The sequence below is a fragment of the Emydura macquarii genome, unplaced genomic scaffold, assembly GCF_026122565.2.
Source record: "Emydura macquarii macquarii isolate MOO-44397 ecotype Brisbane River unplaced genomic scaffold, CSIRO-AGI_Emac_v2 contig_1876, whole genome shotgun sequence".
Classification (NCBI taxonomy): domain Eukaryota; kingdom Metazoa; phylum Chordata; order Testudines; family Chelidae; genus Emydura; species Emydura macquarii.
This window is the reverse complement of record NW_027132013.1, coordinates 10,353,420-10,376,089: the sequence shown is the minus strand read 5'-3', so window position 1 is coordinate 10,376,089 and position 22,670 is coordinate 10,353,420. Positions and strand designations below refer to the sequence as shown.

At 41.5% G+C, this 22,670-nt stretch overlaps 1 protein-coding gene across 1 annotated transcript in view; it reads right to left on the bottom strand.

Annotated features, from left to right (window-relative positions):
- The window catches only part of EXT2 (exostosin glycosyltransferase 2), a 93,957-nt gene that overhangs the window by 56,907 nt on the left and 14,380 nt on the right, over positions 1-22,670 (bottom strand). The window contains exons 6-7 of the mRNA XM_067557594.1: positions 19,237-19,376; positions 17,222-17,315 (exon numbers count right to left, since the gene is read on the bottom strand). Of these exons, the coding sequence (XP_067413695.1) occupies positions 17,222-17,315; positions 19,237-19,376 (234 nt within the window). The remainder of the gene's footprint in view (positions 1-17,221; positions 17,316-19,236; positions 19,377-22,670) is intronic.

Below are 22,670 nucleotides of genomic sequence, written 5' to 3'. Positions count from 1 at the left end.
TTCTATCATTTAGCCAGCCCACAGTTTGGTGAGAATGGGAAAAGTCAACAGAAAAGATTTTGAACAAAGCAATAAAATTTAACTGCCCATAAAGCACCACTTCTCCCAACCACCAGGTCAGGCGCCATGCTATTGTAAGATTTTACTCCATTGCAGGAGCCAAGTGCTCCCAAAGTGCCACTCTTGAAAAGGTTTACGAGGCCTTGAAGTGTTACCATTTTCACACTGGCTGAGGTTACTCTGCATTAACTGCTTTCCTTTTATATGGTGTAGGCTCAGATACCCTAGCTTTTACCTCATCAGGGAGTAGAAAGTTTATCTGAAAAACCACTATGGGGTGGAAATGGGTATCTATCTCTGGCAAAAGGAAAGGGTGTAACCTAGAGGTTATACTTGGAAGCCAGGTATTTTCAGTTTTATTGCTGACTCTGCTGTTTGTTCACTGCTTAACTTTATACAATTCACTTAACCTCTATGCCTCTGTTTTCCCATCTGTGCAACATGTGCAATACCTACTTCACAGAGGTGTTGTGAGGCTTAGTTGTTTGTAAAGCACTTTGAAATCCTTGGATGGATGGTCCTGTAGAACAGTGTTTCTCAACAACTGGTCCATGGACCCATGCCAATCCCAGAGATCTCCCTAAAACAGTTTAGAAAGGCAACAAGCTGCTCCCAGATATCAAAAAGGTTGAGAAACACCGCTATAGAAGGACAAAACATTTTCCCTCCTTTTATTTGTAAAACGCCCAAACTTCTAAATCTAGCATGTAGCTAACCAGTATTACTAAGGTAACTGACAACTGCAACCCTCTGGTCCTTTGCTAAATATGGTACCATCAGCAAACAGATTTTTGCAGGGTGGCACAAAGGAATGTTCAAAACTTCGCCTAGCTGAAGTCTCATTTGGAAGCTTGCCAGGAGACGCCTTCAGGCTCAAAATTTACATAAAGTAGAGCTGACTGCAGCCACACTCATCTTCAATAAAGAAGCAGAGACCTTAGGGACTACATTTCTAGCATGCTATACTCCATCTTATTCCAAGCTGCCTCCAACCATACCATATGGACCACGTATGGGAACCCATGGTTTAACAGAACATTCCCACACTCAAGAGTTTAAGCTGCCATTTCTCAATCCTCCAAACTGGATGCCCCCTCTCTATCCATGAGCTTGCTGCGCTGATGAATTCCTCACTGCCAGCATATGAATCAGTTTCTCTGTATTCAACTCCTTGGGAAAGAAACCTCCAAATCCTTCAGGCAACTTTTTTGCTTCCTCTGCTATGCAGGGTTTGAGAGAAATTCACTGAAGACTACATAGTTTTGGGTCATGCAGTGATGTGTAGTTTACAGCAGGGGATAAAGATCTGGGATAAAATTTTCACAAGGGGTTATGTGGCTTAGGCACCTACATCCAATTTTCAGAAATGACATACACTTGGGAGCTTACATCCCATTGATTTTCCCAATGGAACAAATACATTTTGTATGAAAAAGAAAAGAATGTAGGCTAAATGTTCAAAAGATTTAGCCAGTTTTGGCTGAGATAGTGGTTGGCTCAACACTTCCTGAAAATCAGGACCCTTTAAAAAGTGTCTTAATTTGGTTACCCAAAACTTGAGGCATACAAAATCAAGTCACTTTTGAAAATTTGGGCTAAGTTTTTTCTTTTTGAAAGCAAAAAGTTAAAGCCTCTTTCCATATATAGGTCATTGAATAGGAATGTTAATATTAGATCTATTAAATCAATGGAGTATTGATAAACTCTCTATTTCCTGACCAAAAAAGTTTTCTAAAATATTTAAGTTAATATTGTATAAAATATGAAGACGTGTTTTTCAAAGTTGAGCTAAGCAGGCTGTGGTGTGGCTAGTTTCCAAGAGGCATCTATTCCTCAAGAAAGCTTATTATATAGGCACCATATAGACAAGATTTCTAAAGTGAGTGTTTAAAAAATGGGGAGTTGTAGTTTGTTTAAAAATAAATAAATAAATAAATAAAATCAGTCATTTGGTGCCAAATCACCTGAGATAAAGACCAAACTATAATTACACCTGGTTTGGGTTTCTGGTAAATCAGTGAAGAGATTGGAGGAGAAGAGTGACTTGTAGTAGGTATGTGATATTTCTACATTTTCTCACATTTAATGAATGATTGTATTTTATTAAACATGACAATTATATTTTAACATTATTTCTATACACCCATCTACTGCTCATCCGCTGCTTCCCAACTGTGCTGCACTGCATATCCCAGGACCTCACAAAGCCAGAAGTGGATTGCATTTATTTAATTTGGCCTAGCCACATGAGAAGCCTATGCAGGTAAAAATCCTTTATTTCAAGCAGTTTGTGGAGGCTGAACAGAACACAAATATACATCAATACTGTCCTACCCCTCAACTGTCCTTCATTAATCACAAATGTACTTGTGTGGTTTCTTGCCTTACGCATCAGCAATGCTGGTTATGACAATGTATGTCACAGGGGCAGAGTAGATGTAAGATAATCCATGGCCCCTCTTATCACCCCTACAGCCTAAGTCCATCTGAAACACTGGCTAAAACACGTCACAAGCATTGAGCAGATTTAGGTGCAGACCAGGGACATTCTAATGCAGATATTTTTATAAGGTGACTCAATACAGGATTTTTTTTACACCATTTTAGGTACCGTTTTATTTTAATTTGACCTGATAAAAGTTCACTCAGAGTATTTAATAATCTAATATCCTATTATTTTAATCATAGATGAAACAAGTACATTCTGTTTCTGAACAGGGCAAATAAAGAAAGGAAACCAAATCTTTACCACCGCCTTTTTTTTTTTTTTTTTTTTTTTTTTGTAGTTGTGAATGGGAAGAGACAGAGAGGTCAGAGTTCAAAAAGCTAGTCTGACTTTCCAGATACTTGTCGCCTGGGAGCAGACTTCTAGGGGTTCTCAGTTTTATTGCTGTAAACTACTGACATCACAAATACTGACTCCTGGAGCTGAGGTTAAAGGAAAATGTTAGTGCTAGCAAAGATATTCATTCCATATCGTTCTAAATTTTTTGCACTATGATTTTTCTTGGGCCCTTGTCTCTCATTTTGGCTTTGGTAGTTTGCAAGATATAATTACAGCAAACCATGCATTTAACACTCAGATACCAAAATGATACACTATAGCAAACAGGTCTCTGTTAAAGATTAGCTTTACCAAATCTTTCCTGCATCTAGTTAGTTTTGTTTGTAAGTTTTCATCCTCACTTCTCATCTCATTTTTGTCAATTCACAATAGCATCACTTTGCTCAAAGTCCAGCTGCAAGTACACTACATCCACAGCTGTTACTTGACAGGAAGAAGAGTTCCCCTGTTGTTCCGTGAGGCAGCTGCATTTCTGTGGCCTTTAAATTCAAAACTATCTTGATCCCTAATATACTACCAATATGCTAGGATTTAAGGAAGTGTTTCCCATCCTGGGGTTGTGTCAGACTAGTCTTGGGAATGGGGACATGCAGGACAGAAGAAGAGCAGAGTGGGTGGGAAATCCTGCATATGTTGGATCTTCTATGACTCCCCCATTGCAAACATTCTGCTGTGAATAATGCATTGGACAGCTCTTTGAAACCCACCTCCTCTTCCTGCTTTTGCAAGAGATATTTACAGCCGTCACAGACTCAGGAAGGATGACTGACACAAACTTAGCATCTCTGTCCTTGCAACACATAGATCAGCAGCAAAAATGTGTTCTAGTCACAGAAGCAGTAAGGGACCCAAAAACATGGAGCCTTCCAGTTGAAGGGAATGGGGCCAAAACATGCAGAAGGACCCGCTGGGGAGAAGAACAAAACAAAATGGTGTAAAGAGAAAAAATGGTTAAAGTGCACAATACTCTGAAAAATATGTATGCAGAAACAGACCGTTTTCTGAACATCTTTGCTCCCACTGGGTTTTCAATTTATATATTCCTAATTTACAGCAAACCAGTGTTTACTTCTGTAGATGCTGCAGAGCCATTACAACCACAGGACAGCAAGCTGGACTGTATTCTGCCTTTTTGATAATCATATTTGTCAAATAAATTGGTGAAGGTGTAAGAGGCAGAGGGGAACACAGCTTGATTTTTTAGATCCCAGATCACAAGGAATGTTGACCGATCCTTTGAGCTGATTAGGCAGTCATTGAAAAAGGATAGATATAAACCTATACAATGCCATTTTAAACAGTCATTTTGACTATAAACTACATGGTAAGATTAGTTTCTGCTTTGAACTCTCCCTCGCCATTAACCACACAAAACCAAAACTATGACAATCTACATTTCTGCTATAAATGTTATAAAGGCCAGAACAGTCCAGAGAAAAACAAAATCAGTAATGTGTATACAATTGTAGGAAGCATTCAAATGTTATATGACTGCCCAGTGAAAGAGGAGTAGGAGGGGGAAGTTTCAGCTACATTTCTTGAAAAGTGACGGACAGCTCCTGAAACACAAAGCAATAGGTTTAAAGTCTCAAGGGTATCGCCTTCAAATATGTCTATGTTCTAAGGGTAGATCAGTTTTCCCTGCTGCAGGCATCCTGCTGAGAGGTGAGGTCCCAAGCAAAACATAGGAATCTGACTGCAAGCCTTTGAGGTGGCAGGAGCCAAGAGGGGTTCAAAGGCAAGGCCGGCGGGTGGGCAGCACCTCTGAGTATTGCAAAGGTTAGAGGTTAGTAAAGCAGGAGCCACTGGCCAATAAACCAGTGTTTGCAGAGCCCACTCTGCAGCTAAATTGGGGATCTGTTTACACCTTTCCCAGCTTTCTGAGTTACACACACCAATGCTTCCCACTGTGATCTTGTCCAGTGTCCGCTAGCATCTCCCCTGGTCAGCAGCTGCCAAGCTCTCTGCTGACTAGCTTTATAACATGGCTAAAGGATGCTTGGAAACTTTTAATCAGTATCCAACATCAAATATAAATAAATAAAAGCACAACTTGTGTCAACTGCTGCAATAAGATCCATCTTGTTTGAGATTTCCCATGACTGCCATACTAATGCCGGGAGAATGGAAGTTTAAATTCCCTTGATTGGAGAGGTTAAACACAAAACAAGCCCAGTGCCAATCACACACATGAAAGGCTAGCATTTTGTAGTAAGGGGGAAAAAACAATATGTCAGGTTACTGCAATGTTCCAACTTGCAAAAAACCAGCACACTCCTCTATTTCAGAGCGCACGCCATGCTCCACAAAGGCATGTTCATCCCTTTGCTCATTGTTTTCTGTTAAGTATTAAATGTTTTTTATATTTGTATAAAACACACAAAGTGAAAGGCATTAAACAACCTTAACCATAGGCATTGCTGCCAGCTCCGCCTACAACACACATTTTAATGACATTTGTGTTGGTGAAAGCTGCTGGAGTGTTGGAGTCTAAAATTCTTTATCCACAGAGCAAGTACAACATGAAGTTGTAATATTGCTAGCTTCCCCCATACCTTAAGCAAATGAAGCACCCATCTCTTGGGGTGCAAAAGTACTTTGCCCTCCATGGCCCAATCAGTCCTTTACTGCTCTGCTGAGGCTAAGAACAAGGGGGGTCAATTACTGCCAAATGTGATGGTACCATGTGATGTACAGACTTGTCCAGCAAGGAAATGGTTGGAAATAAAATTAATTTGATCTAGACCACAAAACAGCTGTTAGTTAGTTATTGAAAGAAATTTCTTTCAGCCTGATTCATATTCAAAACAGCATTCTAGAAGCAAAGCTTCTTATGCCACTACTAGTTCAATGGAACATGTGGCTCTCCTGTTAACTACTATTTCTATACATCCCTAGACACAAAAGTGTCATCTAAATAGCACATTTTTAATGAGACACATCCAGGTTCTGTTCCCATGTCTAAAGGAAGATCAATATTAGCAGCTAACAGGGGTAAAATAAGAGAAGGAACTTAGCTGATTAGATTCTGAAATAGCCATGAATTGTAAGGCACCACAATTCATTCCTAGCACTGACAGACAGCTGAGGGGTACACATGAATTCCTACAGTGACATCAGGCAGGAGATGGAACAGGCTCCAAAGAGTTGTGTCGACACTAGGAATTAGTTCACAACAGCTGCACTATTCCAATTGCTCTGTGATTTATGCTGTGGTAGCTGCTCAACTACTGGCTCTGCCCTCCCTGAGAGCGCCATGCGGTTGCCCTACATGTGGCATTCAAGAAACTGTAACCAAAAGGTTGATTTGCACAACTGCTAGCCAACAAGTCCAAAAGGTAAACAGATATGAAGACTATCCAGCAGCAGATTAAGTGCCACCACAGGGCACCTCAACCCTTTGTAATTTAAAACCAAACATTCTTATTGTATAAGGAAACATGATCTCACGGTGAAAGTAGAAGACTCAGTCAGGATTCCCAGGTTCCATTTGTAGCACTACCACTTTGACTTTGTGTAAGTTATTTGTGTGCCTCAGTTTTATACATTATATAAATGGTGGTTATACCTACCTCACAGCAGCACTGAATAATTCAGTTACTGCCTGTGAAGCACTTTTAAGATCCTTGAGTAGAAAGTGCTATAAAAATGCAGTTTTTATTGTACAGGTAAACACTAATTTTACAATTAATAGGCAGGCTGTGGATTTGGGTAAGAGAACTGCGATACAGTCCAAATAAAAGAAGAGGGGAAGCAGAGTGGAGACTGGGTTGAACACCAGGACCAGGTAATCATAAACACTGGTAGTCTGCAGCCAACTGCTTCAGTCAAACAGTGTAAAATATTCTCAATTAGCAGAAATCCTTGGCTTTCAGATTTGGATAATCTGCATTTACCTGTTGTATATCCAAGATATCCCTTCACTAAGAATTGGCACACCGCAACCTTCCAAGGTTTGGTAATAAGAAATCCAAATTCACAGCGGTATTCTCACTAGTTTAAAGTAGAATGGTTGACTTAAATTAGGGTAATTAATCTCTTGTAGCTCACATCTAAGCCTCTCATTTACAGGCTGAAAACACAGATTCTAATTAGAGCTGGGCAAACAACTATTTTTTTTTGATTCACAAAACATTATGTTCGACCAGAAACATCTTGTTTCCAGGCATACTTAAAGGGCCAGATTTGCAAACCAGCCAGAGGAGGAGATTCTCAATGCCCCCTTATAATCTTAAATCCTGCCCAGAGACTATTCAAGTACTTCATACAAAGTGGAAAATCTTCAAGAGGAGAGACTGAGACCAAGACCTGCCCCAGAATACCCCATACTAGGGCAGTATCTTGGCAGGTGGAAGACCTAAATTTAAATCCCCACTTAATATCAAGCAGAGGAAAGAACTGAACCTGGGTTTCCCACATCCTAGATTAGCGCCTAGACGAGTGAGCTAGGAGTTACAGGATGGCATCAGAATCCTTTTGTGAATCTACCCCTCCCAAAATAATTTTGGCCTGAACTATTTGGTGATTTCATGTCAAGTTCACCAATAGATCTAAGTTGACCAAAACCGCACTTTTCAACTAATAACCTATTCATCCAAAAAATCTTGCCCATCTCCAATTCTGATAAAAGACAGCTCTGATTCATAAAATCATTGAGTGGTGTGCTTACTGCTCTCAAGGACTTCTCAACCATCCCATAAGTTGTAGCATGGAGATTGTTCCGCTTCACAGGTAACATGAAGTCAATTTGCTCCTTTCAGGAAGGCAAAGATGGGAGTGAGAATAGGAAGAATCTAAGTTAAGCGTGTTCTTTTCAAGTGACCCAAAAAAAAAATTCTGATCAGTGAATACCAAGGATTCTGCAACTCCCCTAGTGTTCCTGGCAATAAGCCAGGTAATCGTTTTTCCTTTCCCTTGCTGTGTGCTGCAACAGACCTTTCCCAAGAGGGAGGGGGGGCAGGAGCTAACTCCACTGCATCTGATAAGATGGCAAACTGTCCATGTCTGACATTTATGGAGGACCCAGGGTTCCATGGAAGCTCTCTGGGAGGATTAAAGCAGGGTTAGCCTCTCCAGTCACACTCCTTAAAATGCTACAAATGTCAGCTGGATGAAAGATTTTATATTCGATAATGATGATTATAAAGAGCCCTGAGACAGAAGTTGCTCTCCATCCAAGGGAAGCTATGCAGCTGGAAGTCAAATATTCTTTTATTAAAAAGCTTGTAAGACCCAACCCTTCACAGCTGCCCTGCTGCTCACTACAAAAGGCAGACCAAATACATCCTGAGACTATATTTCAAATGACAAGATAAAAGCAGCCCTTTGGAAGCTCATTCTTCCTCATTTCTTCCCCCGAGTGTCAAAATATTGAAATTAAGTTTGGTTGGAAACAGACACTGCTCTCAGTATCAACCAATTAGAGCTAACAATCCTACCTCCTATATGTGCCTCCCCCCACCCCAACCCCGGAAAAAAAATCCACACAATCCATTTGGTTAACCGTGTGCAGGACCATTTCAGTGTAAGAACGAGAAGTTTCACACGCCTGAATTCACTGCCTGGAGCCAGCAGAAAGGCTCATATAGCTGTCAGCAAACTGATAAGGGCTGAAATTACTCCACAAAGTCCTCTTTAAAGAGAAGAGCCGAAGAAGCACATCAAATAGGAGGGGTCAGACACCAGCCACTCATGTTTTAACATGGCACTAAAACAAGTCACTGATTTATGCATATGCTAGTGTCTTCAGTTCCATTTGACCTGGAGACTGTATGGGCCTTCAGGTCAGGGTCAAAGCATGTGGGATATGAGCTAGAAAAACTGCTGTGGTATCGCTCATATATTGCTTGTTCTGGTAACAGATGGTGCCAATCCCACCTTCCAATCCAACAGTGAAAAATCACTCTAAAAGGACTTGCAATTTTTTAAAATTGGGCTTGTGTCTTTTTACAGAGCATAAAGAAGGCCTGAAAAGGTGTGGAGTTATGTTTATTTAAATTTTTCTGACTTTTTTTTTCCCCCCTCAGAAATGTCACAAATTTCAACTCTGGTCTTCTCTAGTTTTCCAGGTGGATCTCTTGAAGGGTTTTAAAAGGGGTGTAGCATGAGCTCATATATTAGCTGAAGGACAAGGGTGTTGTTGTACCTTTAACAAAAGACATTTTCTTTCTAGTGTTTTCATTAGTCACTGTTTTTAAATAGATGTTAAAACACACTAAAAAAGTTTTAATAGTGTAATTAAAAAAATCCCTTTCCCTCAGTTGCTTCAGCTTTTAGCTTCTTCTCTCTTTCACCACAAGATAATAATCAGTCTTTCAGAGAAGACAAGGCCTTAATTTCCAATGTAAAAAATGAAGCAGAAAAAAACCCTCAAAGTCTCCCCCCCATCCCCAGGCACTTCCCTCTCCCCCTACCTTGAAGGTTACCCTCAAATTCCAGTCCTAGATAGCAATGAGTTTATCTGTGTTTGCTGGATTTGGGGCAATGAGTTGGGATTTATATCATCAGTAGAACATAAATTTTCAGGACAACGTACATACAATAGTCTGCAAAACCAATCTGCAAACAAAAAAAAAAAAAAAAAAAAAAAAAAAAAGAGTCAGGAAGACCCTGTAATTTGTAGGATAAAGAGACTTCCAAAGTGAAAAACAGATTTGTCCTGAAAGAGGAGGGTTCAAAAATGGATGGTTTTAGCAGTAGCCACAGAGGTGTTTTCTTTTACCTCACTCTGTTCCTCTCCTTCCCTTTACTTAAATCTTTCTCCCGCTTCCCTTCCTACATCTCAACTTCATCTCCCACCTGTACTCGTTCTCTCTGCCATACTTCTATCACATCAACTCCCTAACCCTCCCACACTCCCCCAATATTCTGCCCCAATATTGTTGTTGACCTGTGGCGCAAAGGAAGTGAAAGCAGAACAATGGATGATGGCCTGCAGGCTTCTCTCTGGGCATTGTTGCCAGTGTTTCAGACTCCATATGGATCTGCAAGTGAGGGAAAGATGGCTCAAGGAGGATGCTCAGTAGGAAACTTCACAGAAAACAGAATAACAATCAACAGACATGAGGGCAGTCTCAGAGGTGCATGTGTTTCACACCTATGCTGCATCAACTTCACCAGTTCAGGGGCTGGTGACATTTTTAGGTGGCCAGTTTAAGAGTTTGCAAGAACCAGGACAAAGCACAGTGGGAACCCTGATTATCCGATCTAATTGGGACCAGGGCCAGATCAAACCACCAAAAATCCAGATAAACCGGAGAACGGACTGCTGTAAGCCCTGGACTGACAGCCCAAGCCCCAGCCGCTGTCAGCCCCGGGCGGCTGGTCATTCAGTTTATATGGAGTACCAGATAATAGAGGCTTGGATAAATATATTGATTTCTGTAAAAATGAGAGGGCTAAGCTTAGAAAACAGGGATCCTCCCTTGTGTTCAGGGACACAGTGTGTGCGCACGTGTGTATGTATATAAATACAGAAATGGAGACTGTCCCTGAACACAGGAGAGGATCCCTGTTTTCTGAGCTTACCCATCAGTTATACGGTTTTTTGTAAATGTTTTATTATTTAGAGAGAGACTGTTCCTTCACAATAATGCAGAGTGGGACGCGAACATGGAGAAGATTCCATTTTGGGGGGAGGGGAGGAGCACAGGATGCAGCAGTTGGGTGAGTTGGGGGCTCTGAGGGCAAAACATTTTGCAGGCCAAAACAAAACAAAAAAAAGCATAGGCTATCATGATGATTTACTCAAGGTCTCATAGCAAATCAGTGGCATTGCAGGGAGACTGAATACAACTCAGGTTTCCTGACATTTAGTCCTGCTCAAACCACTAAATGCTGCTGCCTCTTGTCCCTGATTTATACCATATACCGTCCTGGTAAAGCAGCTATGCAAAATAACATTGGATTGAAATCACAAAAGCCAAGTCACGTCAGCCCACAGACCCTGGGAAAACGACACAAGGGCTAATATGTCTATACATTACCCTCCTCACGATAGCAATGATTTAATTCTCATAATGACCATACAAACTATTTTCTCCGATCCCAAACCTAAAAGAGAAAAAGTTTATTTACAAGCTCTTGTGTGCTATAAATTTAAGATGTTTCTATTTAATTGCTTTCTTGATTTCCCATCAGATGCTTGGCAAAGTGACTTCAGCAAGAGACTAACAATATTTGAAAAATTAAACACAAACAGCTTCCTTCAACAGTCTTCTTGTCAAGAAGATTTTTAATCTATATCAACCTGAAGAAAAAATATTTTAATCTTGATATATGAACTCCACTAAGTTAATCACAGAAAGACGCTGTACAGAGAGCTGCTAACAGATGGAGAAGACAGGTAAATTACAACATTTTAAATACTGCAACTCTTAATTCCAGTGCTTCCCCATTAAGGGCAAAGAGATTTCTGCATCTGATTAGCAATTGTTTTATACTAGTACAATATATGCAAGATGGTTTAGAAGTTTAACAAAACTTGGCTCTTTCATTATATATACATGCATCTATTTACAAATGTTTTACATGATGGTGTGGTTTTATCAGCTTGAGTTCAGGATGGCGGTATTATTTATAAAAAGACAATGTGTGTGATTCAGTTCACCCCCAAAGACAGACAAAGCTTTTACATAACACCATTCCATTATGTATTCTGTATGGGCCACATATTTCACAGCAATTATTTCAGAAAAATGTTTAAGAGTTTTTAAATGTTTTATGGGATTGTTTTCCTTGTACTGCACTACCTGTGATGTCTGGCACCTAAGATACTGTAAGTCCAACTGTACTGAGCTCAGGAATATCATGAAAACATCCAGAATTTTTTTTTTAAATGGCACACTTCTAAGTTCCAAGCCCCAGAAGTAAATGTGATGGGAATGCATTGGGAAGCTAAGAATACCCCTCATCCACTCCTCTTCCTAATGCCATAACACTCCAATTTCTAGGTCTGTGGTGTTAAATTTTGAAAACACGGATCGACTTTAATGTCATATTTTTATGTATAGAAAAAAAACTGTCAGAACTGAGTCTTGCTCATCCCCAGCCAGGGAGTAGGTGTAATATATATATATTTATTTATTTGGAAAAAAGTCAACACAAGGGGTGAAAGGTTGATTTTTTTTTTATTTTTTTTTTTTAAATGAAGGCAATTGGAAATGTTAAAGTTAGTTATGGGGGAAATAGAATATTGAACAGAGAGCAGAGGAGCCATTCAAAGGTGAATAATAACTTCATTTTATCACATGGTATCACCTCCTTATGTGGAATTTTAAGAAAGATGTGAAAGAGGGAGGAAAAAAGAGTTGAGTTAAAAGACAACTAACTCATCAACTGGTATGAAAATACCTAGATTGAAGCGCACAATAATCAATAATTTTCATATCAATTGTAATCCAAGGATTTCAAACCACTTTATAAGCATTAATAAGCCTCAACCCAACACTATTATACCTATTTTACTATTGGACAGGTTCCAATCTTTGTGTCTTAGTTTAAACACAAAGTGCTTTATAGTGTCAGAAACATAATTAGAATAGAGGTAGTCATGATTCCACTCACCTATTCCACACTCCCATTTCAACAAGGAACTGAATCTGGCAACAGGTTTCACAGGAGATAAAACAACACACTTAAGGCTAGCTACATTCAGTCTCTTTCAGGTCAGAGCCACATCTTCACAAGGATGAGTATCACAAGATAGCGAAGAAAGTGCTGTTATTCTTCAGAGGTGAAGCAATGAATAGTAGCAGAAGAAAACAGGGCATGCATTGTTAAATGCTGTTGGGCAAAGTAAATTTACCTGTAAACAATGACAAATAATCCCCTGAAACAGTGCAAAGAGGAAAATGATGCCCCCAAAAAAGCTGGGTACAGATTAGAAAATAATTCTGTAGCCATGACATAAGAGACAGCAGCTAAGCAGATAAATACTAGCAAAAACTGCCACAGATCACAGTGAAAAGCACTGGGGAAGGAAGTGTAATTCACAGCTGGAAAAGGTATTAACAGGCTCCTCAATTTACCTACAAGAGGGGCATCTACAAAAACTTATTAGTCAGGCTCCAGTTTTAGTAACTCCTTGCTTGAGCAGCAGGGCTGAGATGTTACCTACCAGCTGGCTGTGTCTTTGAATCTCTCAGCACCTGCCATCTCAAAGACTCACTCTCATTCTGAATCCATCCTCCTTCCCCATACCTGCTCCTGAAGTCTTTAATTGTGATGAATCTTCATTTATTAATTAATTTCTGCACAGTGCCATACAAGTGATGAAAATAATTTAAGGAGCCAAAGAGCAAAGAGTAAAAGATGAGAGTTTACAGAGTGAAGGTGTTGCCAAGTGAGCTATGGGATATCTGAATACATGTCCTGGAAATATCACAAGACAAGGTATCACTGAGAGGACTTCACAGACGCTTAGCACTTGGAATCCAGAATAAATAAGGCTGACAAATGTGAAATGAATGGATAAACTGTGCATGTGTCCTCAGTATGCAGCAGACAGAGCCAGCTTCAGAAGACAAGAGGAAGGTGGGCAGAGAGCCCGTTGACAGACCTTGCTGAAATTTTATTCCAGAATTTCCACTAGCTAAAATACATCAGAATATTCACCATAGGTGCAGAAGAATCAAAGTATACAAGGAGTTTGGTATAAATGAGACACTCCTCAACCTCAATCAAAGGAATAAGTGAAACTCTAAAATTGTCAGTGATACCCTGGAACTTGCAACAATGGCTAGTGCAGACCATTTATATGCCAGAAAACTCCATATAAAAAAAAATCACTGATCCTCTCTCCAACCCAATATTAACTTGACTTGGTGGGGAAGAAGAAAATTGGAGACCACATACAAGTACTGGGTTCTAAAATACATAAAGATTGTGGTAAATATGGGATATTTTACATTGGCAGCTCAGACATTCTAAGGAGGTTTTTTAAATATGTTTTATTTCAAAGCACCTGGCCAAGACTTTGCATGTTTATAGAGACACATATGAACAGAGAGGTATGTGTACATATTCACAGATCTAATAGGTGCTGTTTTCTCTTTGCTATTTCTGGCAGTTGATCTAAAGATAACAGAGCCATAGCAGTTAATTGGAGTGGGATGAATAAAGGGAAGGGAAACCTCTGCTGGCTGCTATGATACTTGCAAAGGTTTCTCCTTGTATGCAGAACAAAGTTAAACTAGTCAAAGAAATTAGACATGAAAGAAATGGAGGATTAAGTTATCTAGTCTAGTGTTTCTCAACCTTTTTAGTAGCAAGTACCCCCTAAAAACCCCCAACACTCAATTTTCCACTCTTGAGAAATACAATCTTTTTCCCTTTTATTGCTGGATGACTATTTCTCGTAAAGCAGAAGAGTTCTGAGTTCTGCAATGCTGCGTGGCTGTGGCAGATCACAAAACCCGCTGCTGTTTCTCCACTCCTTCCTCCTCCCCTTCCTCCATATAGGAGCAAAGGTCAACGCCACCCAATCACTATGGCCTGATGGCGCGGTCACCTGGTGTTCTCCTCCCACAGGTGGGAGCTTGTGAAGTATAAGCAGGTTCTAGAGGCCCAGAGTGGATAGCAGCGCTCCCCATGGCCATCCCTAGAGGGGTGCGGGCCTGGAACAAATCACACTGTGTAGGCCCCTCTAACATTTTTATACTGGTAAAATCTGGGGCTGTCATAGTTGTCAATTTCACTACTCAGCTCATCGGGCTTTGAGCTGGGGAGGAGGGCTGCCACATAGGCAAGTTGCAAGTAGCTGCCGCCTGCCTGCCAGCCCGGGAGGTGGGCGACTGCCACCTGCTCTGAGCTGGGGCGGAGGAGGCTTCCACACAGGCTGGAACCCGGGGATGTGGGCAGGCGGCGAGCAACTGCTGCCCATTTTCAAGCCAGGGTGCAGGATTTTGTTGCTGGGCTCCCACCTGGGAGCTGAGACCAGGCAGGACACGGGCAGCTGCCACCCAGCTTCCCAAAAAGCCAGCGGCTGCCACCCAGCATTCCAAAACACCGGCAGCTGCCGCCCAGCTTCCCAGGACTGGGGCAGCTGCTGTCTCTCTCAGCCAGGAGGTGGGACTGGGCGAGAAGTGGGTGGCTGCCACCCAGTTCCCCAGAAGTCAGCGGCTGCCACCCACCTCCCTTCACTGGGTTTTTTGCCATGTACCCCCTGCCTGTGTATCACATACCTCCAGAGGTACACATACCACAGGCTGAGAAACTATGATCTAGTCCATTCTCTCCTCCAACACATGCAGAATGGATCCATACAGTATAGTTTCCAACACTGCATAGTTACAAGTGACTTGAACAATGGGATTTCTATTACTTTGAATACTATTCCACATATTAAAAATTTCACCATAAGGGAATATTTACTTATATTTATCTTAAATTTCCTATTTCTGAATTTCATCTCCTTACTCCTACTCCTCTTGGACCACCTAAACGTTTTCTCACTCTCGTTGATATTTACAGGTATAATCAGGGAGAAAGAATGGCTTTGTGGCTAAGGTTATAGCTTGGGACTCCAGAGGCATGGGTTCAATTCCTGCTCTTTGCGACTTTAAACAAGTCCCTTAGTTCTCCATCTGTAAAAGAGAGATAACAGTACTTTTCCACCTACAGTGCTGTTGTAAGAATAAATATATCAACTGAGAGGCACTCAGTGACAAGGGTCATAGAAATACCTTACATAAAAGTATTTGTGAAGTGTAAATATCCTTCCTTCTCTATGCCTCCAAAACGTAATTCTACTTCACATATTCAAAACAACATCCAAACAATGTCATGTTTGAATCCTACTGTACATGCTAAATTTATACCCAAAGCCCTCTCCAAGATGCTCAGCCACTTTACCCCCATCTGGCTACAGCCAACAATTGCACTGATTTGCTCAACTGAGTCATTGACACACACATGCAGCAGAACGCTCAATTTAGAGCAAGTACAGTAGAACCTCAGAGTTAAGAACACCTCAGGAATTCTGAACAAAACGTTATGGCGGTTCTTTCAAAAGTTTACTGCTGAACATTGACTTCATACAGCTTTGAAACTTTACTATGCAGAAGAAAGGATATTTACACTTCACAAATACTTTGCTGCTTTCCCTTTATTTTTTTAGTAGTTTACATTTAACACTGCACTGTACTGTATTTGCTATTTTTTTGTCTCTGTTGCTGCCTAATTGCGTACTTCCGGTTCCAAATGAGGTGTGTGGTTGACTGGTCAGTTTGTAACTCTGAGGTTCTACTGTATTTGGTATGATGGACACTAACAATCTGTGGCAAACAGGCATCATCATCTATTGGACTGAACTGGGAACTGAGTCATGACTCCTTGATTATATTTCTGGCTCTGCCCAACTCATTCCATGGTCTTAGATAAGACATGACCTCTTTGTGCCTCTGTTTTCCCCATGTAAAATAGGTATATATCTATCTTTCTTACAGGGATGAGCCTGTGTAATTAACGCACATAAAGCACTTTACACTTAACTACCATCTTTCATCCAAAGATTTCAAAGTATATATATAGATCTGGACATATACAGGGTCAGTGAAATTCATGAATCTCTCACTTTAACAAATTTAGCTATGGGTCAGCAGGAAGCTACAAATACACACTGTGGTTTTATCAGAAACTCATCTTAACTTGTAGGAGCAGGGGAATAAAACTGAACTCTGCAGGAATTTGATCATCACTGTATGTTGAGAAAATAGGGGAAACATAAGAGCAAAATAGAATTACTTACAGTGGAATTTGGCCAGACTACTAAGGTAAGCACCCCTGTTCTTGTGGAAAGTGCCAGGGGATCTCTAATGAACAGGTGGACAGGACCTCAGTTTTACTTTTCACAGTATTTATTGCAGTCATTCTCGAGAGGCTCTGATCATTGTGGACACTAAAGATCCCATAACATATTTCACAAGAGGATGGATGTTAACATAGCATGCCGGAAAAATTACAATAAGGGTAACTGAAATCTGCCTACCCAAGTGTTCTTCTACAATTGCAATCATATGTCGGATTCTTAACTTCCGGACATAAACTACACTGTAGTACTGCTAAAAACAGCTGCTCTTCAGCAGCTTTAGCTGCACCAGCAATGGATAAAGTGATCTTTCATATTCAAATGTTCTGAGCATTATATAAATGTCAGGTGTTGTATTTTTAGTGCAAAAAATCAGAGAGCTGAATGAACTGAACATTAATATGGGAGTATGCAGAATGCTTTTACTCCCAGCCATACTTCATACACATACATAGGCAGGACACATGTGAACTCATGTATAGACAAATGCTATACTCAGGCTATTTTACCTGTCTCTGCATCTCCTCAATCTGCCGCTGAGGAATGCTTTGCAGAATACTGTAAGTTTCAGGCATCTTTTCTTCAGGTATCACAACAGAGGCTCTAAATAAAAAAAAGATAGACGAGAAAAAAAAAAAAGTGTAAGAATGCCACAAGAATATACCAATGGTCCATCTAAACTGGCATCCTGTCCTAACGTGTTAAGTTCTGGAGATTTCAGAGGAAGGCATAAGACCCTGTAATGCAATTAATTATTCAATACCAGACCATTGGGGAATTTCTTCATGACCCAGCTGCTCAGCCCAAGGGAAATGACCAAAAACTCTGAGGTGCATCTGCAGAAGAGAAGCTGCAAGTGACTACATAGAGGAGTGTGGCCTAATGAATTAAGTATGGACTAGAAGCCAGGAATTCCTGTGTTCTAATTCCAGCTGTGTTGATGACTTGATGTGACCCTGAATAAATCACTTAGGGGAAAAGTGTTTACACTTGTATGCACACAAAATGGGCATTTTGCATGCATTCAAAATCTCTGCTGTGACTCAGTTACTCACACCTGTAAAATGGGGATACTTCTCTCCCTCACAGGGGTTTGGGAGACGTAGACTGCTAGACGTGAATTTAAACAGCAAATGTGAAATGTGAAATACAAATACAAATGTGAAAAGGCCAAGAATTTCTGTTCTATTGATGAATATCCTGAACTGCAAGAGACAGGAAATCCAAGTGGACAGACTAACAATTGGACAGTCTGTGCTGCTCACCACCCTTCCTTTTGTCCTCTCTCATTTTCCTCCTCCATTACTTCCCATGCTTTGATGCATCCATAGTCTAGACCATAGTTTCTCAACCTATGGTACGTGTACCCCTGGAGGTACGTGAGACACAGGCAGGGCGTACGTGGCGAAAAACCCAGTGAAGGGAGGTGGGTGGCAGTCGCCAACTTCTGGGGAAGCCAGGTGGCAGCCACCCACTTCCCGCCCAGTCCCACCTCCTAGCTGAGAGACAGACGGCAGCTGCCCCAGTCCTGGGAACTGAGCGGCAGCTGCCGACTTTTTGGAATGCGGGGCAGCAGCCACTGGCTTAGGCGACAGCTGCTGGCTTTTTAAGAAGCTGGGCGGCAGCCGCCCGTGTCCCGCCCGGTCTCAGCTCCCAGGTGGGAGCCCAGCAACAACCTCCTGAATCCTGGCTTGAAGATGGGCAGCAGTTGCTCACCGCCTGCCCACATCCCCAGGTCCCAGACTGTGCGGAAGCCTCCTCCGCCCCAGCTCAGAGCAGGTGGCAGTCGCTCACCTCCCGGGTTGGCAGGCAGGCGGCAGCCACCTGCAACTTGCCCATGTGGCAGCCCTCCTTCCCAGCTCAAAGCCCATGAGCTGAGCAGTGCAACTGACAACTACGACAGCCCCAGATTTTACTAGTATAAAAATGTTAAGGGGGTATACACTGTGATTTGCTCCAGGCCCACACCCTCCTAAGGAGGGCCATGGGGAGCGCTGCTATCCACTCTGGGCCACTAGAGCCTGCTCATACTTCACAAGCTCCCACCTGTGTGAGGAGAACACCAGGTGACCGCGCCATCAGGCCATAGTGATTGGGTGGCATTGACCTTTGCTCCTATATGGAGGAAGGGGAGGAGGAAGGAGCGGAGAAACAGCAGGGGGTTTTGTGATCTGCCACAGCCACACAGCATTGCAGAACTCAGAACTCTTCTGCTTTACGAGAAATACAGTCATCCAGTGATAAAATGGAAAAAGATTGTATTTCTCAGAGAGGAAAATTGAGTGTTGGGGTACTTATTAAAATTTTCAGAAGTTGGGGGTACTTGCTACTTAAAAGGTTGAGAAACACTGGTCTAGACTTCAACTGCCCTGTTATCAGCATTCTCAGTGCAGCTGCCTGCATACCTCTGTTGTTCCTTTATGTCTAGATTGTGAAGTTTCAAATGCTTGAATTTATTACACACCACTAAGTGCAATGCATACCTTGCATAGATATGGAGGGTGCAAACCAATAAAGTACGAACCTCTTCCAGTCCAGAACTTCAGAGAAAGGCAAAATATAGGAATCAGCAATGACAACAGGGACACAGCCAGCCTGAAGTACATCACTTAGCACAGCTTGTCCCAGGCGAGCACCACGCAGAATGATGCAGAATGTGGCTTCCTGTCAGTGAATAGCAACCAACAAACAAACATTACATCACATCCTTATAATTTAAACATTCGTTCCCCTCTGAACACACAGGTTAAAGGAAAACACCACTCAAGTTTGCTCTCTGCCATCATCATGTTCTGAGTTATCATCAGACTCAAAATAAATGTGCATGTTTATTCTGCACTGGCCCCTGGGTGTAGGGTGGAAAATGAGAACTGGGTGCACTAATAGGGCTTTTCCATCTGTGTTTTAGTGACCCTATGTCAGAAATCTAATCCATCAGGAAAAGCAAAAGAATACCAAACCTAATATCTTAATGGCTGACTACGATCATGATTACTCAGCTGATATGGTATATAAATGTTCTAGAATGTCAGTGGACACCGCCTGAGAAACCTTTTCCCCCGGTGCTGATATATGCATCTGAAAGAGTACTATATAACATTCTTCAAAAATAATTGACGTTCAGTTAAACACTAGGGAACTGGTTCAGGGACTGCAATGGGCCAAAGATTTTTCACTCCTAGGTCATTGGTTCAAAGGTAGTCCAGGATATTAGTAAGTTACTATCCTGTTCTATGGCCTATGTACAAAGAGTTTTCTGGTCTCAATCCAGTTTCCAGAAGATGGTACTCACAGAAACCACCATTCTTACTGGCAGTAACTGGCAACTTGGTTGGCAACCAAAGCAGAGATGAGAACTAAGTAGAACACGAAGGCTGAAATATTCTCTCACCTTATAGGTGGCCTCTGCAGGGCAGGGGTGGAGTCCATTGGCTAGGCAGCACAGGTGACGCTTGCACTGCTGCTAATACTGTATAAGTACTGCCCTAACAGGACTTAGGTTCCAGACTGACAGCCCTGGAGAGCATTCTCCAGCACCAAAAGTCATTCAAAAATTGTTTATAGATTTATTTAAGAAAGGATCAAGTGAATCTATTATCCAAGAGCCCAAGAAAAGAGAAGGGACAGTCTATAAGGAGGCACATAGACTTCAAGGCCAGAAGAAACCATTATGATCATCTTATCTGACCTCTTGCACACCACACGGCACAGAACCTCACTCAACTACTCCTGTAATAGGCCCATAACTTCAGGCTGAGCTACTTAAGTCCTCAAATCTTGATTAAAGGCTTCAATTTACAGAGAATCCACTATTTACTCTAGTTCAAACCAGCAAGTGACCTATGCTGCAAACTAAGGCAAAAAGCAGGGTCTCTGCCAATCTGACCTGGGGGAAAATTCTTTTCCAACTCCAGATATGCCAATCAGTTAGACTGTGAGCATGTGGGCAAGACCCATCAGCCAGACACCTGGCAAAGAATTCTCTATGGAGCCCTCCCCATCTAGTGTTGCATCTCTGGCCGTTGGAGAGGTTTGCTAATAGCAATCATGGATAAGCCATGAGCCACTGTAGGCAATCTCCCAATACAACCATAAACTTATCAAGCTCAGTCTTGAAACAAGTTAGGTATTTTTGCTCCCATGATTTGCTTTGGAAGGCTAGTCCCGAACTTCATTCCTCTGATGGTTAGAAATCTTCAGATAATTTCAAGCCTGAACTTGTTGGTGGCCAGCTTATAGCCATTTGTTCTTGTGTCAACATTGGCCCTTAACTTAAGTAACTCCTCTCCCTCCCTCCCTGGTGTTTATCCCTCTGATGTATTTATAGAGAGCAATCATATCTCCCCATAGCCTTCATTTTGTTAGGCTGAGCAAACCAAGCTCCTTAAGTCTCCCCTCATAAGGAAGGATGATCAGAGGAATGGAGAACCTAGTTGCCCTTCTCTGAACCTGTTCCAGTTTGGAATCTTTTTTCTTGAACATGGGTGACCAGAAATGCGCACAGTATTCTAGATGAAGTCTCATCAGTGCCTTGTACAATGGTAAAATATTCAAATGAGTCTATCTATTCAGGGCACCCAGTTTGCTTTCTGTAGGGGGCAGTTAAATATAAGAACTAGGAATTACAAGTCTTTGCTGTTTCTTTACTTGCTTCCCAATAAAACTGTGAAATCTATGTTCATATCAGAACACTGCTGAGCAGTCCTAAGATCTCAGCCAGGAGAAGATTGCAGAACAGGACACATTAGCAACCCGGCAGTCCAGGAGTCCATTTAATAAGATGACAGAAAAGGGAGTGCAGGAAAAAATGTACTGGGATCAATCCCCAGACTGCTTTGGGGAGGGTGAAGGAAAAAGGAGTAAAACATTTTAAATACCCACTCAATAGATCACAGGGCAGCAGGTGCAAGACCCTGGGAAGGTCCAAGGGGAAATAAGAAAAGAACCCCAGATGTGGACACATACTCGTCTGTCCAGATAGCCATTTTTCCTGTCTAGATAAAGGTTACTATAAATACATCTCCTCACATCATTGCGGTTATCAGCTAGACATTCCACAGGGAGATGCAGAGCTCTCTGCAAGAAAAAGTATTTTAACAATCCCTGCATGTGCCAGCTCTTGTTTTACACACACACACACACACACACACACACACACACACACACACACACCTTTCTCTCTCTCTCTCTCCCCCCCCCACACCCCTCTCGTCTGCTATCCTTGAGTGATACAGTCTATATTAAAGAAGCAAAGTGAAGAGAAATCATTTTTAATTCTGAATGAAGGTTTACAACTCAGAACAACCCTTCCTTCTCTCTTCCCCTCCTCCACGTGGAATTTTAAACATCTTTCCTACAAAACATAACAGAACTGGAGGAAAAAAATTTTTTTTTTTTGCAGTGCATTTGTTGTTTTATTATAATTTGTTGAAGTTCAGTGATGGATTACATGCTAGTGGCTGGAGATGGAGTGCAGTGGAATATTCCCCAACTGGCCAAAGACATAGCTGGCTTCACCACACTGCATGCTAAAGTACTTCTATTCTGTATTAGGGAATTGCCAGAAGACACAGGAGTCTGAGAAAGCTTATCTGGTTTTATCTTCATTGACGCTTCAAAAGCCCTCTGGAAGTTGGGCCAAGGCCATCAAACACATTTCACCTATATCTTGTCATAATTGCATGCTGTCAAATCTTCTAGCTCAGTTTGTTATGGGTATACAGGTCACTGTGTGGTAGTGGTTTTTCAAAAACTAAACCACATACCCTTTTAATACCTGTATATCCCTTCAAGTTCATAACACACTTTTGGTCCTTCAACTTCCACGACCATTTAATTGTAAATTTGAATATAATTTATTTTTAGGATAAGACACTCAGGTTAATGCAATGGACTGTTCATTTCAAATTCTTCCAGTAACTTCACTGAACATTAAGGGCTATCTTAACTAAACAAAAA